A 24788-nucleotide genomic window follows, 5' to 3' on the forward strand; every position below is an offset into this window, starting at 1 on the left:
TCCTGATGCAAGGTCTGGACTGAAATATTGACCATCCCTTAACTACAAAAATGCTGTCTGAACAACTGAGTTCCTTCAGCAGCTTGTCTTCTGCTCCAGATTAGAGCATCTATAGCCTCTTGTATCTCCAAGATAAAAACATTCAATACTTCATTGCATGAATCAGTCAAGATTTGCTAATATTTAATATTTTATCAGTTATCCCTCATACCCAATGGTTATGGGGTAATAGTGATTAACCCTCAAACACCAGGTTCTTGAATCAAAGGGAATAACTACCATCACTGAAATGATTCCACAACCTATGGACTCACTTTCAAGGACTCTTCATCTCAGGTTCTCGATATTTTCTGTATTTTTATTTATTTTTACTCTTTCTTTCATTTCCATTATTCCATTATTTATTTCTGCACTGCTCCCTGTTATTATTGATAGTGAGGATGTGGATGTGGTGAGGACCCACAAGTACCTGGGGGTGAACCTGGACGACAGGCTTGAGTGGAGCACCAAATTACAACAGGAATCAGAAAAGGAGTGCAAAAAGGGCAATGTTATGATGAACATAAGAGATTTCAACATGCAGGTCAACTGGAAAAATTAGGTTGGTAATGGCTTTTAAGAGGGTGAATTTGTTGAATATCTACGAGTTTTTTTAAGAATAGATTCGTTTAGCCTACTAGGAGATCAGCTAAACTGGATTGGGTGTTATGTAATGAACTGGAGGAGATTAGGGAGTTTAAAGTACAAGAACCCTTAGGAGGCAGTAAAACTTGACTGGGAGAAAGTAAAGTCTGGCCTAGCAGTATTTCAGTGGGGTAAATGAAATTACAGTGGTATGAGAGAGGAGTTGGTCAAAGCAAATTGGAAGGAGATGTTGGCAGGGATGACAGCCGAGCAGCAATGGCATGAGTTTCTGGGAAAATTGAGGAAGGTGCAGGATGGATGAATTCCAAAAGCAAGCAAATACTCAAATGGCAAAACAGTACAACAGTGGCTGACATGGGAAGTCAAAGCTAACGTAAAAGGCTATTTTACGGGTATTCAACAAAGCAAAAATTAGCAGGAAGTAAATTGGGAAGTTTTTAAAAACCTACAGAGAGCAGCTAAAAGAATCATCAGAAGGGAAAAAATGAAATATGAAAGCAAGCTAGCAAACAATATCAAAATGGATAGAAAAAGCTTTTTCAAGAATGTGAAAAATAAAAGAGAGATGAGAGTAGATATAGGACTGCTAGAAAATGAGGCTCAAGAAATAATAATGAAGGACAAGGAGATTGGCAGATGAATTGAGTATTTTACATCAGTCTTCACTGTGGAAGACACTGGCAGTGTGCCAGGTGTTGAAGGGTGTGAGGGAAGAGAAGTGAGTGCAGTTACTATTACAAGGGAGAATGTGCTCAAAAAGCTGAAAGACCTAAGGGTACATAAGTCACCCGGACCAGATGAGGGTTCTGAAAGAGGTAGCAGTACAGATTGTAGAAGCAGTAGTAATGATCTCATCTTCCAAAAATCATTGGATTCTGACAATCTTGCCTGATGAACCGGTTGGAATTCTTTGATGAGATTACAAGTAGGATAGATAAAACATGCAGTGAATGTTATACATTTGGACTTTCAGAAGGCCTTGGACAAGGTGCCACACATGAGGCTGCTCACCAAGTTTGTCAGGTTGGAGGCCGGTGACTAGTGGTGTGCCTCAGGGATCTGTACTGGGTCTAGTGTTGTTTGTCATATACATTAATGATCTGGATGATGGGGTGGCAAATTGGATTGGTGTTGTGGATAATGAAGTAGGTTTGCAAAGTTTGCAGAGAGATTTAGGCCAGTTAGAAGAGTGGGCTGAAAGATGGCAGATGGAGTTTAATGCTGAGTGTGAGGTGCCACATTTTGGTAGGACTAATCAAGATAGGACATACATGGTAAATGGTAGGGCATTGAAGAATGCAGAAGAACAGAGTGATCTAGGAATAATGGTGCATAGTTCCCTGAAGGTGAAATCTCATGTGGATAGGGTGATGAAGAAAGCTTTTGGTATGCTGGCCTTTTTAAATCAGAGCATTGAGTATAGGAGTTGGGATGTAATGTTAAAATTGTACAAGGCATTGGTAAGGCCAAATTTGGAGTATTGTGTACAATTCTGGTCATCGAATTATAGAAAAGATGTCAACAAAATAGACAACAAAATGTACAGAGGAGCTTTACTAGAATGTTACCTGGGTTTCAGCACCTAAGTTACAGAGTAAGGTTGAACAAGTTAGGTCTTTATTCTTTGGAGCATAGAAGGTTGAGGGGGGACTTGATAGAGGTATTTGAAATTATGAAGGGGATAGATTGAGTTGACATGGATAGGCTTTTTCCATTGAGAGTAGGGGAGATTCAAACAAGAGGACATGAGTTAAGAATTAGGGGGCAAAGGTTTAGGAGTAACATGAGGGGGAATTTCTTTACTCAGGGAGTGGTAGCGGTGTGTTACGAGCATAGAGGCAGGTGCGATATTGTCATTTAAAGTAAAATTGGATAGGTATATGGACAGGAAAGGAAGGGATGGTTATGGGCTGAGTGCAGGTAGGTGGGACTAGGTGAGAGTAAGCGTTCGGCATGGACTAGAAGGGCCAAGATGGCCTGTTTCCATGCTGTAATTGTTATATGGTTATAAGAGCCCATGATATTATCGGAAAGTTACTGGCATGGTTAGAACATTGGCTGATTTATAGGAGGCAGTAAGTGGGAATAAAAAGCAACTTTTTTTGGTTGGCTGCCAGTGACTAGTAGTGCTTCAAAGGGGTCAATGTTGGGACCGCTTATTTTTATGCTGCATATTAATGAATTAGATGATGGAATAGATAGCTTTGTTGCCAAGTTTGCAGATGATGTGAAGATCGGTGGAGGGCAGGTAGTGTGTAGGAAACAGGGAGGATGCAGAAGGAAACAGATTAGGAGAATGTGCAAGAAAGTGGCAAATGAAATACAAAGTTGGAAAATGCATGGTCAATAAATGAGCGGACTATTTTCTAAATGGGGAGAAAATCCAAAAATTTGAATGTTAGCATTCATTTCAAGAAGTCTAGAATACAAGAGCAAGGATGTGATGCTGAGTCTTTAAAAGGCCCTGGTGAGGCCTCACCTTGAGTGTTGTGAACAGTTTTGGGCCCTTCATCTTAGAAAAGATGTGCTGGCATTGGAGAAGGTCCGGAGGAGGTTCACAAGGATGATTCCAGGAATGAAAGGGTTATCATATCAGATTCAGATTCAGTTTATTGTCATTTAGAAACCACAAATGCAATACAGTTAAAAAATGAGACAACGTTCCCCCAGAATGATATCACAAAAGCATATGACAAAACAGACTACACCAGAAAATCCACATAATGTTTGGCAATCCCCAATCCAGAGTCCGGAGAGGCTGCTGCGTATTAGTATCGCACTACCGTCTAGCGCGTTCCCCAGAAAGGAGCTCCAAATCCACCAGACAAAAACAAGACCAAACACTAAAGCTACAAGACCTGCACAAAACCACATAATTACAACATATAGTTACAGCAGTGCAAACAATAGCATAATTGATTGAAAAAACTGTCAGGGTCCAGTCCAGTCTGGAATCCGCATTCCGGGTCTTGATCCGGTCCGAGGGCTCCGGACTCTGAGTCCTGCAGTCGCCCCTCCCATCACCCGTGAACTAGTTAGGACCCTCCTGGCTCAAGGAGGCACACCTGTAACTCACTGAGCTGCAGGTGTTTATAAGGGGCCTTGGGACTGGGACCAGGCGGATGGTCGTTTTATTCTGATTCTCCGCCAGCTCCGAACTCTTCTCGGACTCTTCTGTTATCCTGCCCGGGCTCAGATCCACTCCTCATCATGCTTCTCTGCCCCGTACCAGTACTGCCAGGTTGGTCCTCTCCCCCACCTTTCTTCCCATGCGCTGGTACCGCTTGTCCGCTCGTTTGTTTTGTTCGCGCAGTCACGCTGTCTGCTGGCCTTTCCCAATTTTCCTGCTATCATGGCTGTTGTGTTGGTCACTCTGAACCTATGCCCGTTCCTACCCCTTGCCTCCGTTGGGCAGGCCCGGTCGGTCTGCCGCTGCCCGGCGGGGGTTCTGCCCCATCCTGCCCGAACCCTGGGATTGTGCCCCACACCTACCTAGGGGTCCACGTCATGCCTAGGCCTCTGGTGTTTCCACCTGGGAGGCGGCCCTTCCCGGGATATATGCGGCCCACCCAGGGAGGGCTCTCCGCCAGATTATCTAGCTAACTAGACCTGCCGGCCTGCCCGAACCCCGGGGACCTGTCTGCCTGCCTGCCTGAACCCTGGGAGCCTGTCTACCTGAACTCGAACTCCGGGAGCCCGCTCCGCTCCGCCTGCCCGAACCCCGGGAGCCCGCTCCACTCCGACCGCCTGAACCCCGGGAGCCCGCTCCGCTCCGCCTGCCGGGACTTCGGGAGCCCGCTCCGCTCCGCCTGCCCGAACCCCGGGAGCCCGCTCCGCTCTGCCTGCCTGGCACTCTATCTGCCTGAACTCCAGCTCTACCCTTAAATGCCATGGCATCCCCATCCTGTCCTCCCCCTAGTACTTCAGTGTATGCGTCCTGTGTTTGGGTCCATCCAGCCGCGTTCCTGACAAAAACAGACTATGGGCACAGTAAAAATAGTTCAAGATGTTAAAGGACTGTAAGTTCAAAAGAAATCACCACAGTTTCCGCAAGTCCCCAGGGTCCCGACAGACTCGCCATCCCACGCCGGATGAGGAATGTTTGATGACTCTTGGTTTGTACTCACTGGAATTTAGAAAGGCGAGTCAAATGTTGAAAGGCCTAAGCAGAGTGGATGTGGAAAGGATGTTTCCCATTGTGGGCGACTCTAGGACAAGAGAGTACAGCCTCAGGATAGAGGGACATGCAGAGAAATGGAGATGCAGAGAAATTTCTTTAGCCAGAGGGTGGTGAATTTGTGGAATTTGTTACCACAGGCAGCGGTGGAGGCCAGGTCATTGGGTGTATTTAAGGCTGAGATGGATAGGTTCTTGATTCACAGAATCACAGAATCAAAGGTTATGGGGAGAAGGCTGGGAACTGGTGCTGAGGAGGGGGAAAAGGATCAGGTATGATTCAATGGGCTAAATGGCCTAATTCTGCTCCTACGTCTTATAGTCTTAGGTTGAGTGAGTTTGGACTTTCTCTTTGGAGTGAAGGAGGATGAGAAGTGACTTCAGAGAGGTGTATAAGATTATAAGAAGCATAGATCGAGTGGACAGCCAAAACAAATTCCAGGGCAGAACTAGGTAATACCAGAGGGCATAATTTTAAGGAGATTGGAGGAAAGTACGGGGGGGATGTCAAAGGTAAGTTCTTTGCACAGAGATTGGAGAGTGTGTGGAATGTCCTGCCAGGGTGGTGGTAGAGACAGAAACGTTAGAGCATTTAGCCATGGGGAAGATAGAGGGCTATGTAGGAGGGAAGGGTTAGACTGATCTTACAATAGATTAAAAGGTTGGCACAGTATTGCGGGCTGGAAGTCTGTACTGTGCTGTTGTGTTCTATGTTCAAAGTACCAAGACTTTGCTTGGCTGGTGGTGAGGTGGGTTCCTTCAAGCTTGGCTACAGACTCAACTCAAACAAGACCTGGCCTCATGGTGGTTGTTCATAAGACTCTAATCCATTGCTGGAATGTTTGTTTGGCAAGGAGATTGGAAAGAAATGCAGTGTCTTTGTTGAGGATCATTGACACAACTGTGCAGCACAGGGATTCTGTGGTGTACAGGATGTTCCCAGGGACACATACTGAGGCGAAAGTTAACTGCTGCCAGAGAATTATTATATCGGTGAAAGAAGCATTTTGGTCTGCCAGAAAGCTGCTGTTCTCTAGTGTAAGAAGCTTCCCATCATCAACTGCTGCAGGCAGGCACATTCCAAGGACCAGAACTACGTGCTTGGATGCAGCTACAGCAAAGGCTCCCCAGAGAAAGACCAATGATTGAGGCACGCTGCACCCCATGGAATGCGAAAGAGCTGGAACCTTCCTCCAGCTATTTACCGATGCAAATTATCTGGAAGTAAAATTATTTGTTTATTTTTAGAGATACAGCACTAAACAGCCCCTTCTGGCTCTTCGAGCTGTGCTGTCAACAACCCACTGATTTAACCCTAGCCTAATCACGGGACATTTACATTGACCAAATAATCTGCTAACCAATACATCTTTGGGCCGTGGGAGGAAGCCGACACAGTCCATAGGAAGGATAGAAACATAGAAAACCTACAGCATCATATAGGCCCTTTGGCCCACAAAGTTGTGCTGAACATGTCTCTATCTTAGAAATTACTAGGCTTACCTACAGCCCTCTATTTTTCTAAGCTCCATGTACCTATCCAAAAATCTCTTAAAAGACCCTATCATATCCGCCTCCACCACCGTTGCCGGCAGCCCATTCCAAGCACTCACCACTCTCTGAGTAAAAAACTTATCCCTGACATCTCCTCTGTACCTGCTCCCCAGCACCTTAAGCCTGTGTCCTCTTGTGGCAACCATTTCAGCCCTGGGGAAAAAGCCTCTGACTATCCACACAATCAATGCCTCTCATCATCTTGTACACCTCTATCAGGTCAACTCTCATCCTGCATCGCTCCACAGTAAAAAAGCCAAGTTCACTCAACCTATTCTCATAAGGCATGCTCCCCCAATCCAGGCAACATCCTTGTAAATCTTCTCTGCACCCATTCTATGGCTTCCACATCCTTCCTGTAGTGAGGCGACCAGAACTGTGCACAGTACTCCAAGTGGGGTCTGACCAGGGTCCTATATAGCTGCAACATTACATCTCAGCTCCTAAATACAATTCCACAATTGATGAAGGACAATATACCGTATGCCTTCTTAACTACAGAGTCAACCTGCACAGCTGCTTTGAGTGTCCTATGGACTCAGACCCCAAGATCCCTCTGATCCTCCACACTGCCAAGTCTTACCATTAATACTATATTCTGCCATCATATTTGGCCTACCAAAATGAACCACTTCACACTTATTTGGGTTGAACTCCATCTGCCACTTCTCAGCCCAGTTTTGCATCCTATCAATGTCCTGCTGTAACCATGGTCAACCCTCCACACTATCCACAACACCTCCAACCTTTGTGTCATCAGCAAACTTACTAACCCATCCCTCCACTTTCTCATCCAGGCCATTTATAAAAATCATGAAGATTAAGGGTCTTAGAACAAATCCCCAAGGCACTCCACTGGATACCGACCTCCATGCAGAATATGACCTGTCTACAACCACTCTTTGCCTTCTGTGGGTAAGCCAGTTCTGGATCCACAAAGCAATGTCCCCTTGGATCCCATGCCTCTTTACTTTCCCAATAAGCTTTGCATGGGGTACCTTAACAAATGCCTTGCTGATATTCATATACACAACATCTACTGCTCTTTCTTCATCAATGTGTTCAGTCACATCCTCAAAAAATTCAGTCAGGCTCATAAGGCATGATCTGCCCTTGACAAAGCTATTTCTGATTATTCCTAATCATATTATACCTCTCCAAATGTTCATAAATCGTGCATCTCAGGACCTTCTCCATCAACTTACTAGCCACTGAAGTAAGACTCACTGGTCTATAATTTCCTGGGCTATCTCTACTCTCTTTCTTGAATAAAGAACAACATCCGCAACCCTTCAATCCTCTGGAACCTCTCCTGCCCTCATTGATGATGGAAAGATCATTGCCAGAGGCTCAGCAATCTCCTCTCTCGCCTCCCCCAGTAGCCTGGGGTACATCTCATCCAGTCCTGGTGACTTATCCAACTTGATGCTTTCCAAAACCTCCAACTCATCCTCTCTCTTAAAATCTACATGCTCAAGCTTTTCAGTCCGCTGCAAGTCAGCACTACAATCACCAAGATCCTTTTCCATGGTGAATACTGAAGCTATTTCCTCCAGTTCCATACACACTTTCCCACTGTCACACTTGACAGGTCCTACTCTTTCTCATCTTATCCTCTTGCTCTTCACATACTTGTAGAATGCCTTGGGGTTTTCCTTAATTCTGCCCGCCAAGGCCTTCTCATGGCCCCTTCTGGCTCTCCTCACTTCGTTCTTAAGCTCCTTCCTAGTAGCCTTATAATCTTCTAGATCTCTAGCTCGCTGAACCTTTTGTAAGCTTTTCCTTTCTTCTTGACTAGACTTATTACAGCCTTTGTACACCATGGTTCCTGTACCCTACCATAACTTCCCTGTCTCATTAGAACGTACCTATACAGAACTCCACAGAAATATCCCCTGAACATTTGCTACATTTCTTTTGTACTTTTCCCTGAGAACATCTGTTCCCAATTTAGGCTTCCAATTTCCTGCCTGATAGCCTCATAGTTCCCCTTACTCCAATTAAATGCTTTTCTAACTTGTCTGTTCCTATCCATCTCCAATGCTATTGTAAATGAGATAGAATTATGATCACTATCTCCAAAATTCTCTCCCACTGAGAGACCTGACACCTGACCAGGTTCATTTCCCAATATCAAATCAAGTATAGTCTCTCCTCTTGTAGGCTTATCTACATATTGTGTCAAGAAGCCTTTCTGAACACACCTAACAAACTCCACCCCATCTAAACCCCTTGCTCTATGGACATGCCAATTGATATTTGGGAAATGAAAATCTCTCACCAGGACAACTCTGTTATTATTACACCTTTCCAGGATCTGTTCCCCTATCTGCTCCTTGATATCCTTGTTAACATTGGGTGGCCTATAAAAAAACACCCAGTAGAGTTATTGACCCCTTCCTGTTCCTAACCTCCACCCACAGAAACTCCGTAGACAATCCCTCCATGGCGTCCACCTTTTCTGCAGCCGTGACACCATCTCTGATCAATGATGCCACGTCCTCACCTCTTTTGCCTCCCTCCCTGTTTTATCTGAAACATCTAAAACCCGGCACTTGAAGTAACCATTCCTGTCCCTGAGCCATCCAAGTCTCTGTAATGGCCACCACACCATTTTTCCAAGTACTGATCCATGTTCTAAGCTCATCTGCTTTGTTCACAATACACCTTACGTTAAAATAGACACATCTTAAACCTTTGGTCTGAACGTCAGTTATGTACAATCTTCTTACAGAAAAAGCCAGGATTGAACTCTGTAATAGCATCACGCCAACTGTGGTGGCCAATATGCTATTATAGTACAATATCCCAATACAAAATAATTGTTGGAATACAGTATAATGTATTATAATAATATACTATAACTCTGGCATTCCAGATATTGGAGTTCCATTTTGGTGCCATTTTGTGAGGAGTCTCTATGTCCTCCATGTGGAATGTGTGGGTTTTCTCCAGTCCTCTGGTGTCCTCCAAAGATGTACTAGTTAGATTTATTGGTCACTGTAAACTGTTCTGTGATTACATTTGGGTTAATCAGATTTATCAATGGTTGCTGGTTGAATGGGTTGAAGGGCTAGATGGCCTGCGTCGCTGAAATAAAACAAATGTAAATCTTGTACATAAATTTAATTCTACACTTGTATTGTGAAACACTATACGTGAATATACTGCATGATAAATTTTCCAATGTAACTATAATATTTTGGGACAAATATTTACCCATTATGCTGGGCTTGGCTTTTGCCAACCATCCTTCCCCAAGCCCTCATTGTTATTGGGAGCCCCCTCCTCATTCTGACTTCCCCCTCCTATCAAGACCCATTTCTCCCACCTCTATCCTGACCGCCTGCACTTGGGGTGGCATGGGAGCATTGGGCTTAACACAGCGCTATGACAGGTCAAGATGTTGGACTTTGGAGTTCAATTCCTGTCTCCTCTGTACAAAAGCTTGTACACCCTTCGCCTGAGCAGGTGTGTTTCCCCCGGCTGCTCCAGTCTCCTCCAACAGGCTAAGGATGTGCTGGTTAATTGGTCATTGTGAATTGACCTGTGATCAGCCTAGGGTGGTCTGGCTTATTGGGCCAGAAGAGCTGCTCTGCACTGTATCTCTAAATTATTAAATAAAAGAACGTTCACAAGCCTCTCTGTCCCATGATCTACAACTTACCTCTTTCCCTATACATCTGCTGATCAGAAGACCTATCAACACACACAGTGTGTGTAAGGAAGGATTTTGTTAAGCCAATGGAAATCCCACGCACTCCTCAGTGAGGACGTACAGACTCCTTACAGTCACTTGAAACAAAAATTTTAACTAGCTTGCTGCATGTCAATGAATTAGCCATCTTTCCAGAAGCTTAAGCAATTTCCATATGTTTGCAACTGAGAGTGGAAGCTAGATTTATTACTGCTTCAGATGCAGCAACTCTTATGGTAGGGAAACTTTCACTTATTGCTGATCAAATTTGAGATAAAGAACTTAGTGATATTCGTGACATGGGGTCATGACAACAATCTTTCTCTCAATGGCAACAAAAGAAAAGAGATGACCATTGACTTCAGAAAGCAGGCTGCAGACACGCTCCTTTATATATCAAGAAGGGTCAAAAGCTTTAAATGCTCAGGTATGAACATCAACAACAGGCTGTCTGGGCCCAAACACAATGGCATCACAGCTAAGAAAGCTCAGTAATGCAATTGATTTCTCAGGAGCCTAAAGTTCCGCATTTCCTTGTTGATTTTTACCAATTTTTATCAATTCATCATAGCAAGTATTCTGTCTGAATGCATAACGAATTGATATGACGACTGCTCTGCATGTGACTACAAAAAACTGCAGAGAGTTGTGGACACAACTCAGCACATTAGAGGAACCAGTCTCCTCTCTATGGACCCTGTGTTGGGCAGAAGCTACAAAGCCCTGAAAGCACGTATGATGAGTCTCAAGTGCAGCTTCTATCACACCATCAGCAGACTCTTGAATGAAGCTCTTTTAAGCTAAGGTGGATTCTCCACCTCTCAATCTTGCACATTTTCCAGTTACCTGCATTGTACTTTTTCAGTAACATTTGCATCTTCTTCTGCATTGTTACTGTTTTACATTGTTCAAGCTCAGTGTACTGTGTAAAACTGATCTGTGTCAACTGTACGCAAGATAAGCTTTTCACTATATCTTGGTACATGTGACAATAATAAAATAATACAATTTTGTTGGATGAAAAGCTGTTTTTTTTATTTTTTTTAACTTGACCATTTTGGGTAGATGATGTCATGGCCGTCCTCCTCATGTCTCTGTATTTAGTGTTGAAATTAATTTCTGCAGGAGAGGCTGTATAAACCTCAATGACGCTACAATTTCTGATTAATTGCTTAAACAACTGGCAATATTATAATGAGAAACAGACAAAAAGCTGGAGTAACTCAGCATCTATGGAGAAGAATAAAGAGATGACATGTCGAGCCAAGGCCCTTCATCAGGACTGGAAAGGAGCCAGTATATGAAGAGGAGGCTGTGTGGAGAAGGTGATAGGTGAAGACAGGTGAAGGGAAAGGTAGGTGGGTGAGAGTGATGAATGAAGTGAGAAGCTGAGAGGTAATAGGTGGAAAAGATAAAGCGCTGACAGAAGAAATCTGATAGGAGAGGAGAATGGACCAGAACATAATTATATATAATAATATAATGAGCTGGTTGACACATCATTTGCTAGGATCTCTGATAAGACTTGGCTTCGTAATTTGAATTTTCGAATCACTTTGAGTAAAATGATGAATCCATCTCCCTTTTGCTATTTCCACTATTTCAGCAATATTGGCCATTTAACTTTCAGCCTGACTACCTAACAGTGAAATTATAAGAATGATTGGTCCTCCATTAAGTCATTTATGCAGTGTGATGCCTATCTTCACTGAGCTATACTGTATGTTCTTTGATAATAAATTTACTTTGAATTTTATAGAAACAGGAAAAGAGTGGCAAATTGGAACTCCTACCTTCACATTAAAGTTTTCATCCAGGAGAATGTTCTCTAGTTTCAGGTCACGGTGCACAACTCCTTTCTATACGGGTCAAAAATAAGTTTCAGAATCAATGAGATTGTAACCTGATGACAAGAGGAGTAATAACACTTAAAAGAGTTTGAGCTTGGTGGGCTCTTAGTGAACAAAGAGTTAAGATATCAAAGCAGTAAGCTGTGGGGTCAGGAAATCTACATGTTCCCAAGAGAAGGAAGTTCATCTTTAAACACCATAATGAAGCTCGCATTTCACCTTTCTTTCAGAATTGATTCAAGCATGCTGGGTTTCTCAGACCATGTGAAACACAATAATTAAAGAGACCACTGCAAGGAACAAGTACGTGCATCATCCGCAGGATGAGCGTGGCATCTCCCACTGCACCAAGGTTACCTCTTCCAGTCCCAAGGTTACCAACAGCTGCTCCATCCCTTTCTTAGGGTCAAAGAGAAGTACAGTACAGAAACAGATCCTTCATCCCACTTGGTCCATGTCAAAACATTTAAGCTGCCTACTCCCTTCAACCTGCTCCGCGATCAGAGCCATCCATACCCCTCCCATCCTGCACCTATCCACACTTCAATTAAGCATTGACATCCAGCTTGCATGCACTACTTGTGTTGGCATCTCATTCCACACTCTCACCACCCTCTGAGTGAAGACGTTTCCCCTCACCTTCCCCTTAAACTTCTCATCTTTCACCCTTTACCCCTGACCTCTGGTTGGAGTCTCACCCAACCTCCGTGGAAAAAAGCCTGCTTGCATTTACCCTGTCTGTACCCCTCATAATTTTGTACAGCTCTATCAAATTTCCTTTTAATTTTCTACATTCCACAGAATTAAGTCGTAACCTATTCAATTTTTACTTAATTCAGCTCCTCCAGACCCAGCAACATTCTTGTAAATTTTCTCAGTACTCATTCAATCTTCTTTACATCTTTCTTGTAGGTAGGTGACCAAAACTGTACAGAACACTCCAAATAAAAGCCTCACCAACATCTTATACAACTTCAACATAGCATGGCATCTCCTGTTCTCAATACATTGATTACGAAAGGCCAATGTACCAAAAACATTCTTTACGATCCCATCTACCTGAGACATCACTTTCAATGAATTCCTGTATTCCCAGATTCCTTTGTTCTACCACACTCCTCAGTGCTCAACCGTTCACTGTGTAAGACCAACCCTGTTTGGTCCTCCCGAAATGCAAAACCTTACATTTGTCTGCATTGAATTCCATCTGCCATTTTTCAGACCATTTTTCCAGCTGATGCAGATCCCTCTGCAAGCCATGACAGCCTGCCTCACTGTCCACTACACCCCCAATCTTGGTGCCATCCTCAAATTTGCTGATCCAGTTAACCACACTATCATCCAGATCACTGATACCGATGACAAACAGCGAAGGACCCAACACTGATCTCTGTGGCACACCACTAGTCACAGGCCTCCAGTCATAGAGGCAACCATCTACTGCTACTCTCTGGCTTCTCCCACAAAGCCAATGTCTAATCCAATTTACTACCTCATCTTGAATGCCGAGCAACTGAACCTTCTTAATGAATCTCCCTTATGGGACCTTGTCAAGTGCCTTTGTAAAGTCCATGTAGATAACATCCACTGCCTTGCATTCATCCACTTTCCCGGTAATAAACCTTCAAAAACTCTTAAGATTGGCTAGACAATATCCATCATGTACTAAGCCATGCTGATTATTCTTAATCAGTTCATGTCTATCCAAATAATTATATATCCAGTCCCTTGAAATACCTTCCTATGAGTCCCACAACTGATGTCAGACTCAGTGGCCTGTAATTTTCTGGTTTATGTTTAAAGGCTTTCGTAAACAGTGGAACACCATTGGCTACCTTGCAATCCTCTGGTACCTCTCCTATTGCTAAAGATGATTTTAATATCTTTTCTGGGGCCCCAGTAATTTGTACACCTGCTTCCCATAGGGTCTGCAGGGAGCACCTTGTCAGGCACTGGGGATTTAAACACCCTGATTTGCCTCATGGTAGCAAACGCCTCCTTGTCTGTAATCTGTACAGGTCCATGAAATTGATGCAGCTTTACCTCACTTCTATAGACTCCCTATCCATCTCCTGTGTAAATACAGATGGAGAAAATCTATTTAAGCTCTCCCCCATCTATTTTGACTCCACACATGGATTACCATTCTGATCTCCCAGAGGACCAGTCTTGTCCTTTTGCTCTTGGACTCTCCTTCACCTTGTCTGATATTCTTGCCCTCCTGATTCCTTTCCCAAGTGTTCTCTTGCATTTCTTATACTCCATGGGTACCTCATTTGTTCCTGCCTGCCCATACTTGCTATGCACCTCCTTTTTCCCTTAACCAGAGCATCACGATCTCTTGAAAACCAAAGTTCCCTATACTTATTCTCTTCTTGTGAAATGAAGGAAGAAAAAGAATTTTAATGGTTACATTCGACTCACTAAGTACTGTGTCCAGTAACATAGCCCAGTCATGGGTTTGAGAACAGTGTAACACAGGAAAACTGCCCACAGTGTTGTGCTGCACTAATGTATTTATTAATCGAATGCCCGCAGAAACTAGCAATAAACCTCTCGGGCCCTGGAAAGTGAATATCCATCGGAAAAAAAGCCTGAAACCACATACCACCAGGCTCAAGGACAGCTTTCTCTTGCTGTTATAAGACTATTAAATGTTTCCCTCTTATGAGAAGATGATCTCCTGACCTCACAGTCTATGCCTTTAGCACATTATCACTCATCCACACTGCGCTTTCTCTGTAGCTTTTGCAGTTAATTCTGCATTGCTAATTTTGTACTTTGCTCTACCTCAATGCACTAATACTATGAACTAAATGAAAAGTACACAAGTCACTGTATCTCAGTATGTGTCAATAATAAGCAGATTCCAACTGTTTTTCAATATTTCCTACCAAAGTGAATAATTATCATTCATCAATGTTCTGCTGCACCTATCATATATTTGTCTGCTCACTTAACGCATCTTGTCACCATGAAGCCTATAAACTCCTTATTGCTCACACTCCAACTCAGAATCACATCATCAGCAAACTTAGGAATATTACACTTGGTTTCTTCATCTAAATCATTGTTATATATTGTGAATAGCGGTGGCTCAGGCATAGAATCTGGTGGTAACCCCCCCCCCCCCACCCGCAGTCTCTGCCTGCCAATGAGCAAAAAGACTCTGCCTTTCCTACCTGGCAGCTGGTTTTCAGTCTGTGCTTATATATCACTCCAAATCCCTTGTGTTGTACTTTGCCACACTATTCTCGTTTATGAAGGCTTCTGAAAATCCGAATACAATTCATCCACTGGTTCACCCTATCTATTCCATTTTTAAAAACTCCGGTCGGTTTATCAAACATGAATTCCATTTCATAACTTCGTTGGCATTGCTAATCCCCTTGATATTTTCTAAGTGTCTTGTTATCATATCTTTTCTAATAGACTCTCTCAATTTTCCTACTAGCATTACAGGACTAACCTGAGTGTAATTCTGTTTTCTCTCTCCCCTATTTCTTAAATTCGCCAATCAACAGGAATAATTTTGGAAAGGAATTACCCTTGTTTTGGTTTCAGGAAAAACAGGACAGATAGAACATAGAAACTTACAGCACATTACAGGCTCTTCAGCCCACAATGTTCTGCCAACCGTGAAACCTACTCCTGAGACAGCCTGGAATTTCCCTAGCACACAGCCCTCCATTTTTCTAAGCTCCATGTACCTACCCAAGAGGCTCTTAAAAGACTCTACTGATCCGCTTCCAGCACCGCCACTGGCTGTGCATTCCACGCACCCACCACTCTCTGTGTGAAAAACTTACCCCTGACATCCCCTCGGTACCTATTTCCAAGCAGCTTAAAACTGTGCCCTCTCGTGTTAGTCATTTCAGCCTTGGGAAAAAGTCTCCACTTATCCACATGATCAATGCCCCTCATCACGACTCACTGAGTTCCCACAACAAATTGTTGGTTGCTCCAGATTCCAGCATCTGCCGTCTCTGGTATCACCAGAGAAATGACAATGTGCTAATTCTTGCCCCAGTTTATACCGGAACACATTAGACCCAAATGTGTTTGTATGTTTGAGTGCAGCATTCTGATGTAGTGCACTGCATGGCTGGTAAAGAAAATAACATTAGAATGAATAATTCTGCAAGGAATTTAGGATAAATCCAGGATTTATATATAGAAGCGCTGCAGTTTATGAATGACAGACCAATGCACGGCCCACACGTAGAAATGGGGGTTTGGGAGACCGGGACAATGGATTTTCTGGTTGCTAGGGGGCTGCAGGCATCTTCTTCTGTGAGGGAACTCAGTTCACGCCACATTTCTGATTTACAAGCTTCTTTGTATTACGAACAGTTCGCAAAAAAGGACCTTGTCGTACCTGAGGGACAGCTGTAGTCAGTTTCATTCATCCCGGCTCCCACCATACATTTTGGGCAATGATATCATGAGCAAGTAAGTATACGAGCACAATACTTACTAAAAGGTGTTGTTTTACCTTATGACAGTAGTGAATTGCAGAGACAATTTGTCTGAAAGCTTTGCGTGCTTCACACTCAGAGAGTCTGTGGTGCTTATTTACATAATCATACAGTTCACCATTGCTGCAGTAGTCCATAACAATGATAATCTTATCCTTACTTTCAAACACTGCGGAAAAGAACACATAAAATTATCAGGATTAGTTCATTTTATTATAACTATTTTTAATTATATAAAGCAAAACCATGTTCCAGTTCTTTAATATTTGTGAGGTGTTTATTTTAAAAGGCTCGTGAAATAAGCACAGCAAAGTGGTCAGCTGTTACTGTGTGACATGAAGACTATTTCACCACAAAGAAAGTCACACCATAAATCTTGATTTTATCCTCATTTCCTACTTCTGATGGACGTAACTGGGAGTTAGTTATTTCATCTGCACTTTTATTCCTTTGAAAAATAAAACTAGAATGGGAAATAGGAGCGATCACAATGTCTGCAGCTTTTGATTTGTTTTTTTTCCATGAATCAGCTGCCTGTGTGATGACAGCCCCAGTAACATACAACCCACATCAAGGCGGCATCTTTGAGATTTTTGTTCATGCTGGATTAGCAATTCACTGAAACTCTTTTCACACTGCCTCTGGAGCCTGATTATGTGTGACTTTAGGGAGAGCTCTCTGAGCAGTTTTGGTCCCAGCAGTGGGAACATGTCTCACCGAGGTTCCTTGTGTTACTAGTTTGCTAATCTTATTCAAACCCATACCCTTGATCTCAGTTGTCAAGGACAAGAGCAGAAAACAAACAGGTGTTCAGTGCCACCTGCCTGCGTTTGACTCGTCTCCCTGTCTTCTTGCAGGAGGTGCAGGAGACTCGAGTCCCACGCTGCACGGTCCAGGAGCAACCATCGGCCTCCTAGCTGGGCTTCACTCACCTCAGCACTGAACCAGCTGTGGACCACTTCCAAGAACTCTGTAGTTCATGCTCCATGTGCTTATGTTTACTTTTCTTTTACTATTTACATGACTTGTCCTCTTTTGCAAATTGGATATGAGGTGGTCTTGTTGTGTGTGTGTTTTAATGAATTCTATTGTCTTTCTTTGCTTTGTAAGTGCCTGCAAGTAGATGAATCTCAAGGCTGTACAGCATATGTTACACACATTATATTTGCACTGCAGTGTGCTATTCCTCATCAGACCTACTGTAACTTGGCACAGGTTTCTCAGGCAGTGCCACTGACGTGGAGTTGTCACAAATCAGTGCCCTACTGCTGTTCAACCTTGGAGCATTGATACTCCAAAACAACCAACCACCAACAAGTTCACATGTGCTGTTGGCACTAACACAGGGAAATGGTGACATTTCTGCTTTGAGCTGCCAAAATCGCTCTGAAAATCCTGATCCTGATGACCACAACAAGACTGGCTGTCAATGGAAATGGTCAGTTTGACCAGCATCATTTGCTTTGCCTAAGGTTTCTTTCTAGGATATGTTTCCATGACTCCTTTTTCTCTCAAGTTTTTTCTCAGAGGGTTTTACTCTTTAGATTTAAGGAAGGTGACAGGTGTCTTGATAGATGTGTACAAGACAATAAGAGACAGAGATTGAGTGGCACACACAAAATGCTGGAGGAACTCAGCAGGTCAGGCAGCATCTGTGGAAATGAAGAAATAGTTCACGTTTCAGGCTGAGGCCCTTCGTCAGGACTGGAAAGGAAGGAGGATGATGCCAGAATAAAAAGGTGGGGAGAGAGGAAGGAGGACTAGCTAGCAGGTGAAGATATGGTTGACTTTTTCCCCCAGAGTGAAAATGACTAATGCATGGAATGTCAGAGGTACAGAAGTTTATTACACAAGGAATGATGGAATGGTCTGCCAGGGCTGGTGGGAGAGGCAGATACGTTGGGGTCAAATAAGAGACTCTTAGATAGGCATGTGGATGTTAGACAAATGGAGAGCTATGCAGGAGGGAAGCACTCGAATTATCTTACAGTAGGTTAAAAGGTTGGCACAACATCATGGACCAAAGGGCCTGTATTGTCTTGTAATGATCCATGTTCTACATTCTATGTTCACAGACAAGTCAGGACTTAAAAAAAGGCAGATCAGGGGTTATTAATTAAGTATTTAGCCTTTTAAAATATCATGATGCTCACCTTCATAAATGCTTATGATATTGGGGTGGTTAAGAGATGACATGATCTCTATCTCCCGCTGAATATGGATCCGATCTAGTTCTTTTTGAACCTTATCCATTTGGACAGATTTAATGGCTACCTGCAAAATAACAGAAATTGAGATGAACAAAGTAACAAAGAGCAGGAAATAGTCATTCACTAAGTTCACAGGTGCACTGGCCCATAGCCCGTCAATTCCTTCATCTCTAGAACTCTGGCAATCTCTGTTTCAAATGAACCCAGCAGCAACCGAGGTCTGTCCTTCATAGAGAGTAGAGTTCAAACTCACCACATACCAATAACATGAACTTGGAGGAATGTACATATTATTTCAGACCCTCAACAAAGCCTGTACATGAAAGGTTTAGGATTCCTGACAATGTGTCCACCTGTTAGGGGTGATTCAATGGTCACATTGATTCGACAGATCTGTTTTAAGAGCTCCAAATCACTATTTAAAGTATACACAACAAGACATACAAAAAAGCTGGATGAACTCAGCAGGTCGGGCAGTATACTATTTAAAGTATGTGGTTACACATACCTTCAATTTGTCTGATCCCCAAGTCCCAGGCATTTCATTGATAGGCATCAACATAGGAGGCTAACAATTTACTAACCCGAATCTGTACATCTTTGAAATGTGGGAGGAAACCCAGAGATCACAGGGAGAACATACAAATGCCTTACAGGCAGTGGTGGGATTTGAGCCACAAGTGCTGTAAAGCAGTGTCATAAGACCATAAGATATAGGAGCTGAATTAGCTCACTGAGTCTGCTCCACCATTCCAACATGGCAGATCCATACCTCTCTCAGCCCCTATCTCCTGCCTCCTCACCGTAAGCCTTCATGCCCTGTCCGATAAGATTGGAGAAGCATGGATAAAATAAAAGAGAAAAATGTGGATAAAGATAAAGTAAAATTGAAAGTTAAAAAAAAAGGGTGAAGTGCAGAAAAGTCAAGCGCAAAAAAGACAAAGATTACTAGATTTTAAAGCAGACTGAGTGGAAGGGCACTTCATCTGAATGCCCATAGTATCTGTAACAAGGGCAGAGAACTTGTGGCACAAATCAGTAGAAAGGGTATGATTTAAGGCCATTACAGAAACGTGGTTGCAGGGTGGAGAGGATTGGGAATTAAATCTCCAAAGATATCAGACGATACAGAAGGATAGGCAGGCAGGTAAGGGATGTGAGGTAGTGCTCTTAATTAAAGATGAGATCAGAGTGATAGTGAGAGACTATATAAGATCTAAGGAGCAGAATGGTGAATCCATCTTAGTAGAGATTAGGAATAGTAAAGGGAAAAAAATCACTGGTGGGAGTTGTTTATCGACCACCGAATAATAACATCACAGTGGCACAGGCAATAAACAAAGAAATATCTGAGGCATGTAAGAATGGAACAGCTGTTACCATAAGGGACTTTCTTAAACAGCATGTTACCGTACCTACAAGGGACCATGCTGTCTTAGATCTGGTCCTGTGCAATGAGACAGGTAAAATTAACAATCTTATAGTTAGGGATCCTCTTGAAAAGAGTGATCACAGTATAATTGAACTTCTCATACAAATGGAGGTTGCCATAGTTTGATCTAAAACCAGTGTATTATGCCTAAACAAGGCAGACTACAATGGGATGAGGGAGGAGTTGGGTAGGGTAGACTGGGAACCTCCAAAGAGGTTTTTTCACAATGCTCAACAGAAGTATATTCCAGTTAAAAGCAATAACTTGTAACAGTGGGAGAGCCAGGCATCGATAACTAAGGAGGTAAGGGAAGGTATCAAACTAAAAGCTTGTGCATACAAAGTCGCCAAGAGTAATGGGAAACTAGATGATTGGGAAAACTTTAAAAAGCAACAAAGAACTACTAAGTGAGCAATAAAGAAAGGAAAGATTATGAAAAGTTTTTATAATTATATAAAGTAGAAAAGGGTGGCTAAAGTGAACATAGGTCCCTTGGAGGATGAGAAGGGGGAATTAATATTGGGTAATGAGGAAATGGCAGATGCTTTGAATGACTATTTTGTGTCAGTGTTCATGGTGGAGGATACGTCTAACATGCCAAGGAGAGATGGTATGGATGTGATGGTAGGTGAGGAGCTTAATGCAATAGCAATCACTAAAGAGATAGTGCTGAGCAAACTTGTGGGCCTAAAGATGAATGTCCCCTGGTCCTGATGGAATGCAGCCCAGGGTACTAAAGGAAATGGCAGAGGTTATAGTAGAGGCTTCGGTGATAATTCCCTGGACTCTGGGCGGCTCATGACAGATTACAAGAAGGTGAATGTCATGTCACTGTTCAAGAAAGGATGTAGGCAAAAGACAGGTAACTACAGGCATCCATAGTTAGGAAAATTCCTGAAACTGTCATTTAAAAAGGAATAGTGAGGCATCTGGTCAGAAAAGCATTCATCAGCCAGATGCACCATGGATTCAGCAAAGGCAGGTCCTGTCTGGCAAACTTACTGGAGTTCTTTGAGGATATGACAAGCACAATGGGTAGAGAGGAACAGAGGCATAATTTATTTGGACTTCCAGAAGGCTTTTGATGAGGTGCTACATAAAAGACATTCATAGGATAAAGATGCATAGAGTTGGGGATGATATATTTGCACAGATAGAGGATTGGTTAACCAATAGAAAGCAGAGAGTTGGAATACATGAGTGTTCTCTGGCTGGCAATCAGTGGTGAGCAGTGTGCTGCAGGAGTCAGTGCTGGGCCTGCAAATGTTTACGATATACATTAAGAATCTGGAAGAGGGGACTGAGTGTAGTGTATCTAAGTTTGCTGCTGACATTAAATTAAGTAGAAAAGCAAATTGTACAAAGGATAAAGAGAGTCTGCAGAGAGATATAAACAGGTTAAATGTGTGGGCAATGGTCTGGCAGATGGAGTACAATGTCGGTAAATGTGAAGTCACCCACTTTGGAAGGGAAAATGGAAGATCAGATTATTTAGACGGTAAATGATTGCAGCATGCTGTTGTGCAGAGGGACTTGGGAGTGCTTGTGCATGAATCATAAAAGGTTGGTTTGTAGGTGCAGCAGGCTATCAAGTGGAATGTTGGCCTTCATTGCTAGAGGGATTGAAGAGCAGGGAGGTTATGCTGCAACTGTACAGGGTACTGGTGAGGCTGCGCCTGGAGTACCGTGTGTAGTTCTGGTCTCCTTAATTGAAGAAGGATATACTGGCTTTGGAGGCAGTGCAGAAGAGGTTCACCAGGTTGATTCCAGAGATGAGGGGGTTAGACTACTAGGACAGCTTGAGTTGTCTGGGACTGTACTCACTGGAATTCAGAAGGATGAGAGGAGATCTTACAGAAACATTTAAAATTTTGAAAGGGATAGACAAGATAGAAGCAGGAAAGTTGTTCCCATTGTTAGGTGAGACTAGAACTAGGGGACATAGCCTCAAGATTCAGGGGAGTAGATTTATACGGGAGATGAGGAGGAACTGCTTGTCCCAAAGGTGGTGAAACTTTGGAATTCTCTGCCCAATGAAACAGTGGAGGCTACCTCAGTAAGTACACTTAAGACAAGGTTGGATCAGGTTTTGCATAGTTGGGGAATTAAGGGTTATGAGGAAAAGAAAGGTAGGTGGAGATGAGTCCATGGTCAGAAAAGCCATGATCTTACTGAATGACAGAGCAAATTCGACAAGCCAGATGGCCTACTTCTGCTCCTATTTCTTATGTTCTATCGACACCTGCCTTAAATATACCCAATGACTTGGCCTCCACAGCTGCCCATGGCAATGAATTTCACAGATTCACCACCCCTGGCCTAAAAAATACCTCATCATCTCCATTCCAAATGGACGTCCCTCTATTCTGAGGCTGTGTCTCAGGTCTTGGACTCACGCATCATCGACTCCACATGCACTCTATCACGGCCTTTCAAAATTCGATAGGTTTCAATGAGGTCACCCCTCATTCTTCTGAATTCCAGTAAGTACAGCCCAGAACCATCAAATGCTCCTCATATGATATTGGAATCATTTATTAGCTCCATGCTTTTGATGGTTTGAGAAAAAACAACATTAATCTGAAGCCAATGGAATAATCCATATTCAGTAATGACAGATCCCACATAAGAATACATATATCAATCTGAAATCAATTAACTAAATAGTTCAGATTATTCACTTTCTAAGTGCTCTTTCCTTTTTCAGGAACATAAGACCAAAAGACACAGCAGCAGAATAAAGCCATTCAGCCCATTGAGTCTGCTCCAGCATTCAAACACGGCTGATTTATTATCCCCCTCAGTTCCATTCTCCTGCCTTTTCCCCATAACCTTTGACATCTACCATGAAGAATCCATAATCCTCTAACTTAAATATACAGAATAACTTAGCCTCTACAGGTGTCTGTGGTAAAGAATTCCAGAGATTCACTACCCACTGGCTGGAGAAATTCTTCCGGTCCTAGGTTCCCCCACTATAGGAAATATCATCTACACTTCCACTCTATCTATGTCTTTCAATATTCGATCATTTCAATGAGATCCCTCTCCTCATTCTTCTCATCTCCACCGAGTACAGGCGCTGAGCCATCAAATACTCCTCATACCTTAACCCTTCCAGTTCCAGGATCATTCCCATGAGCCTCCTCTGGACTTTCTCCAATGCCAGCAATTCTTTAGAAGAAACATAGAAAGATAGAAAACCTACAGCACAATACAGGCCCTTTGGTCCACAAAGCTGTGCCGAACATGTCCCTACCTTAGAAATTACTAGGGTTACCCATAGCTCTCTATTTTTCTAAGCTCCATGTACCTAACTAAAAGCCTCTTAAAAGACCCTATTGTATCCGCCTCCAGCACGGTTGCCGGCAGCCCATTCCACGCACTCACTACTCTCTGAGTAAAAAACTTACCCCTGACATCTCCTCTGTACCTACTTCCAAGGACCTTAAAACGGTGCTCTCTTGCCAAGCAAGATTTTCTCTGAAGAAAACTATGCTACCCATCTTATTTTGTCATGTGCCTCCAAGTACCCTGAAAACATCCTAACAATCAACTCAAACATATTTCCAATCACTGATGTCAGGCTAACTATTTCCTTTGCTCTGCCTCTCTCACTTCTTGAAGAGTACAGTAGCATATGAATTTTCCAGTCCTCCAGAACCATGCCAGAATCTATTGATTTTTGAAAAATCATTACTAATGCCTCCCCAATCTCTTCAGCTACCTCTTTTAGAACCCTGGGGTGTAAACCATCTGGTCCAGGTAATTTATCAACCTTAAGACCTTTCAGTTTCCCAAGCACCTTCTCCCTAGTAATGATAACTTCACTCACTCCTGTCCCTTGACATGCTCGAACTTCTGGCATACTGCCAGTGTCTTCCACCATGATGACTGATGCAAAATACCTATTCAGTTCAATTACTATTTTCTTAGCACCCATTACTACCTATCCTGCATCATTTTCCAACAGTCCAATATCTACTCCTGCCTCTCTTTTACTCTTTCTGAGGAAACTTTTGGTATCCTCTTTAATGTTATTAGCTAGCTTGCCGTCATATTTTATGGTTTCCTTCTTAATGACTTTTTAGTTGCCTTCTGTTGGTTTTAAAAGCTTCCCAATCCTCGAATTTTTCACTAGGTTTTGCTCTATTATATGTCCTCTCTTGGGCCTTGACTTTCCTTCTCAGCCATGTTTGTGTCATCCTGCCTTTAAACTACTTATTCTTTGGGATGTATTTATCCTGAGCCTTCTGAATTGCTCCCAGAAACTCCAGCCATTGCTGCTCTGCTGTCATCCCTGCCAGTATTCTTTTCCAATTAATTCTGGCCAACTCCTCTCTTGTGCCACTGCAATTCCTTTATTCTCCTGTAATAGTGATACATCTGACTTTACCTTTTCTTTCTCAAATTGCAGGGTATGATAATCATGCTATGATAATTGACCCGAGGGGTTCTTTAACATTAAGCTTTCTATTCAATTCCAGTTCGTTGCACAACAGCCAAAAAGAATAGCTGATCCCCTTGTGGACTCAACCATAAGCTGCTATAGAAAGTAATCTTGCAAGTATTCTACAAACCCCTCTCCTGGGATCCAACATCAACCTGATTTCCCCAATCTACCTGCATATTGAAATTGCCCACCCTCCCATAATTATCGTAACATCGACTTTTTGACATGCATTTCTTAATGATGTTTCTATCCTGCACCTTCTGAATTGCTCCCAGAAAGTCCTGTTGTAATTT

General features: G+C 42.8%; 1 protein-coding gene across 1 annotated transcript in view; it reads right to left on the reverse strand.

Annotated features, from left to right (window-relative positions):
• LOC132378046 (NUAK family SNF1-like kinase 1) overlaps window positions 1–24788 on the reverse strand; it is an 81877-nt gene that overhangs the window by 15671 nt on the left and 41418 nt on the right. The window contains exons 2-4 of the mRNA XM_059944695.1: window positions 18554–18674; window positions 16418–16569; window positions 11866–11931 (exon numbers count right to left, since the gene is read on the reverse strand). Of these exons, the coding sequence (XP_059800678.1) occupies window positions 11866–11931; window positions 16418–16569; window positions 18554–18674 (339 nt within the window). The remainder of the gene's footprint in view (window positions 1–11865; window positions 11932–16417; window positions 16570–18553; window positions 18675–24788) is intronic.

Source organism: Hypanus sabinus, chromosome 19 (assembly GCF_030144855.1).
Source record: "Hypanus sabinus isolate sHypSab1 chromosome 19, sHypSab1.hap1, whole genome shotgun sequence".
Lineage (NCBI taxonomy): Eukaryota > Metazoa > Chordata > Chondrichthyes > Myliobatiformes > Dasyatidae > Hypanus > Hypanus sabinus.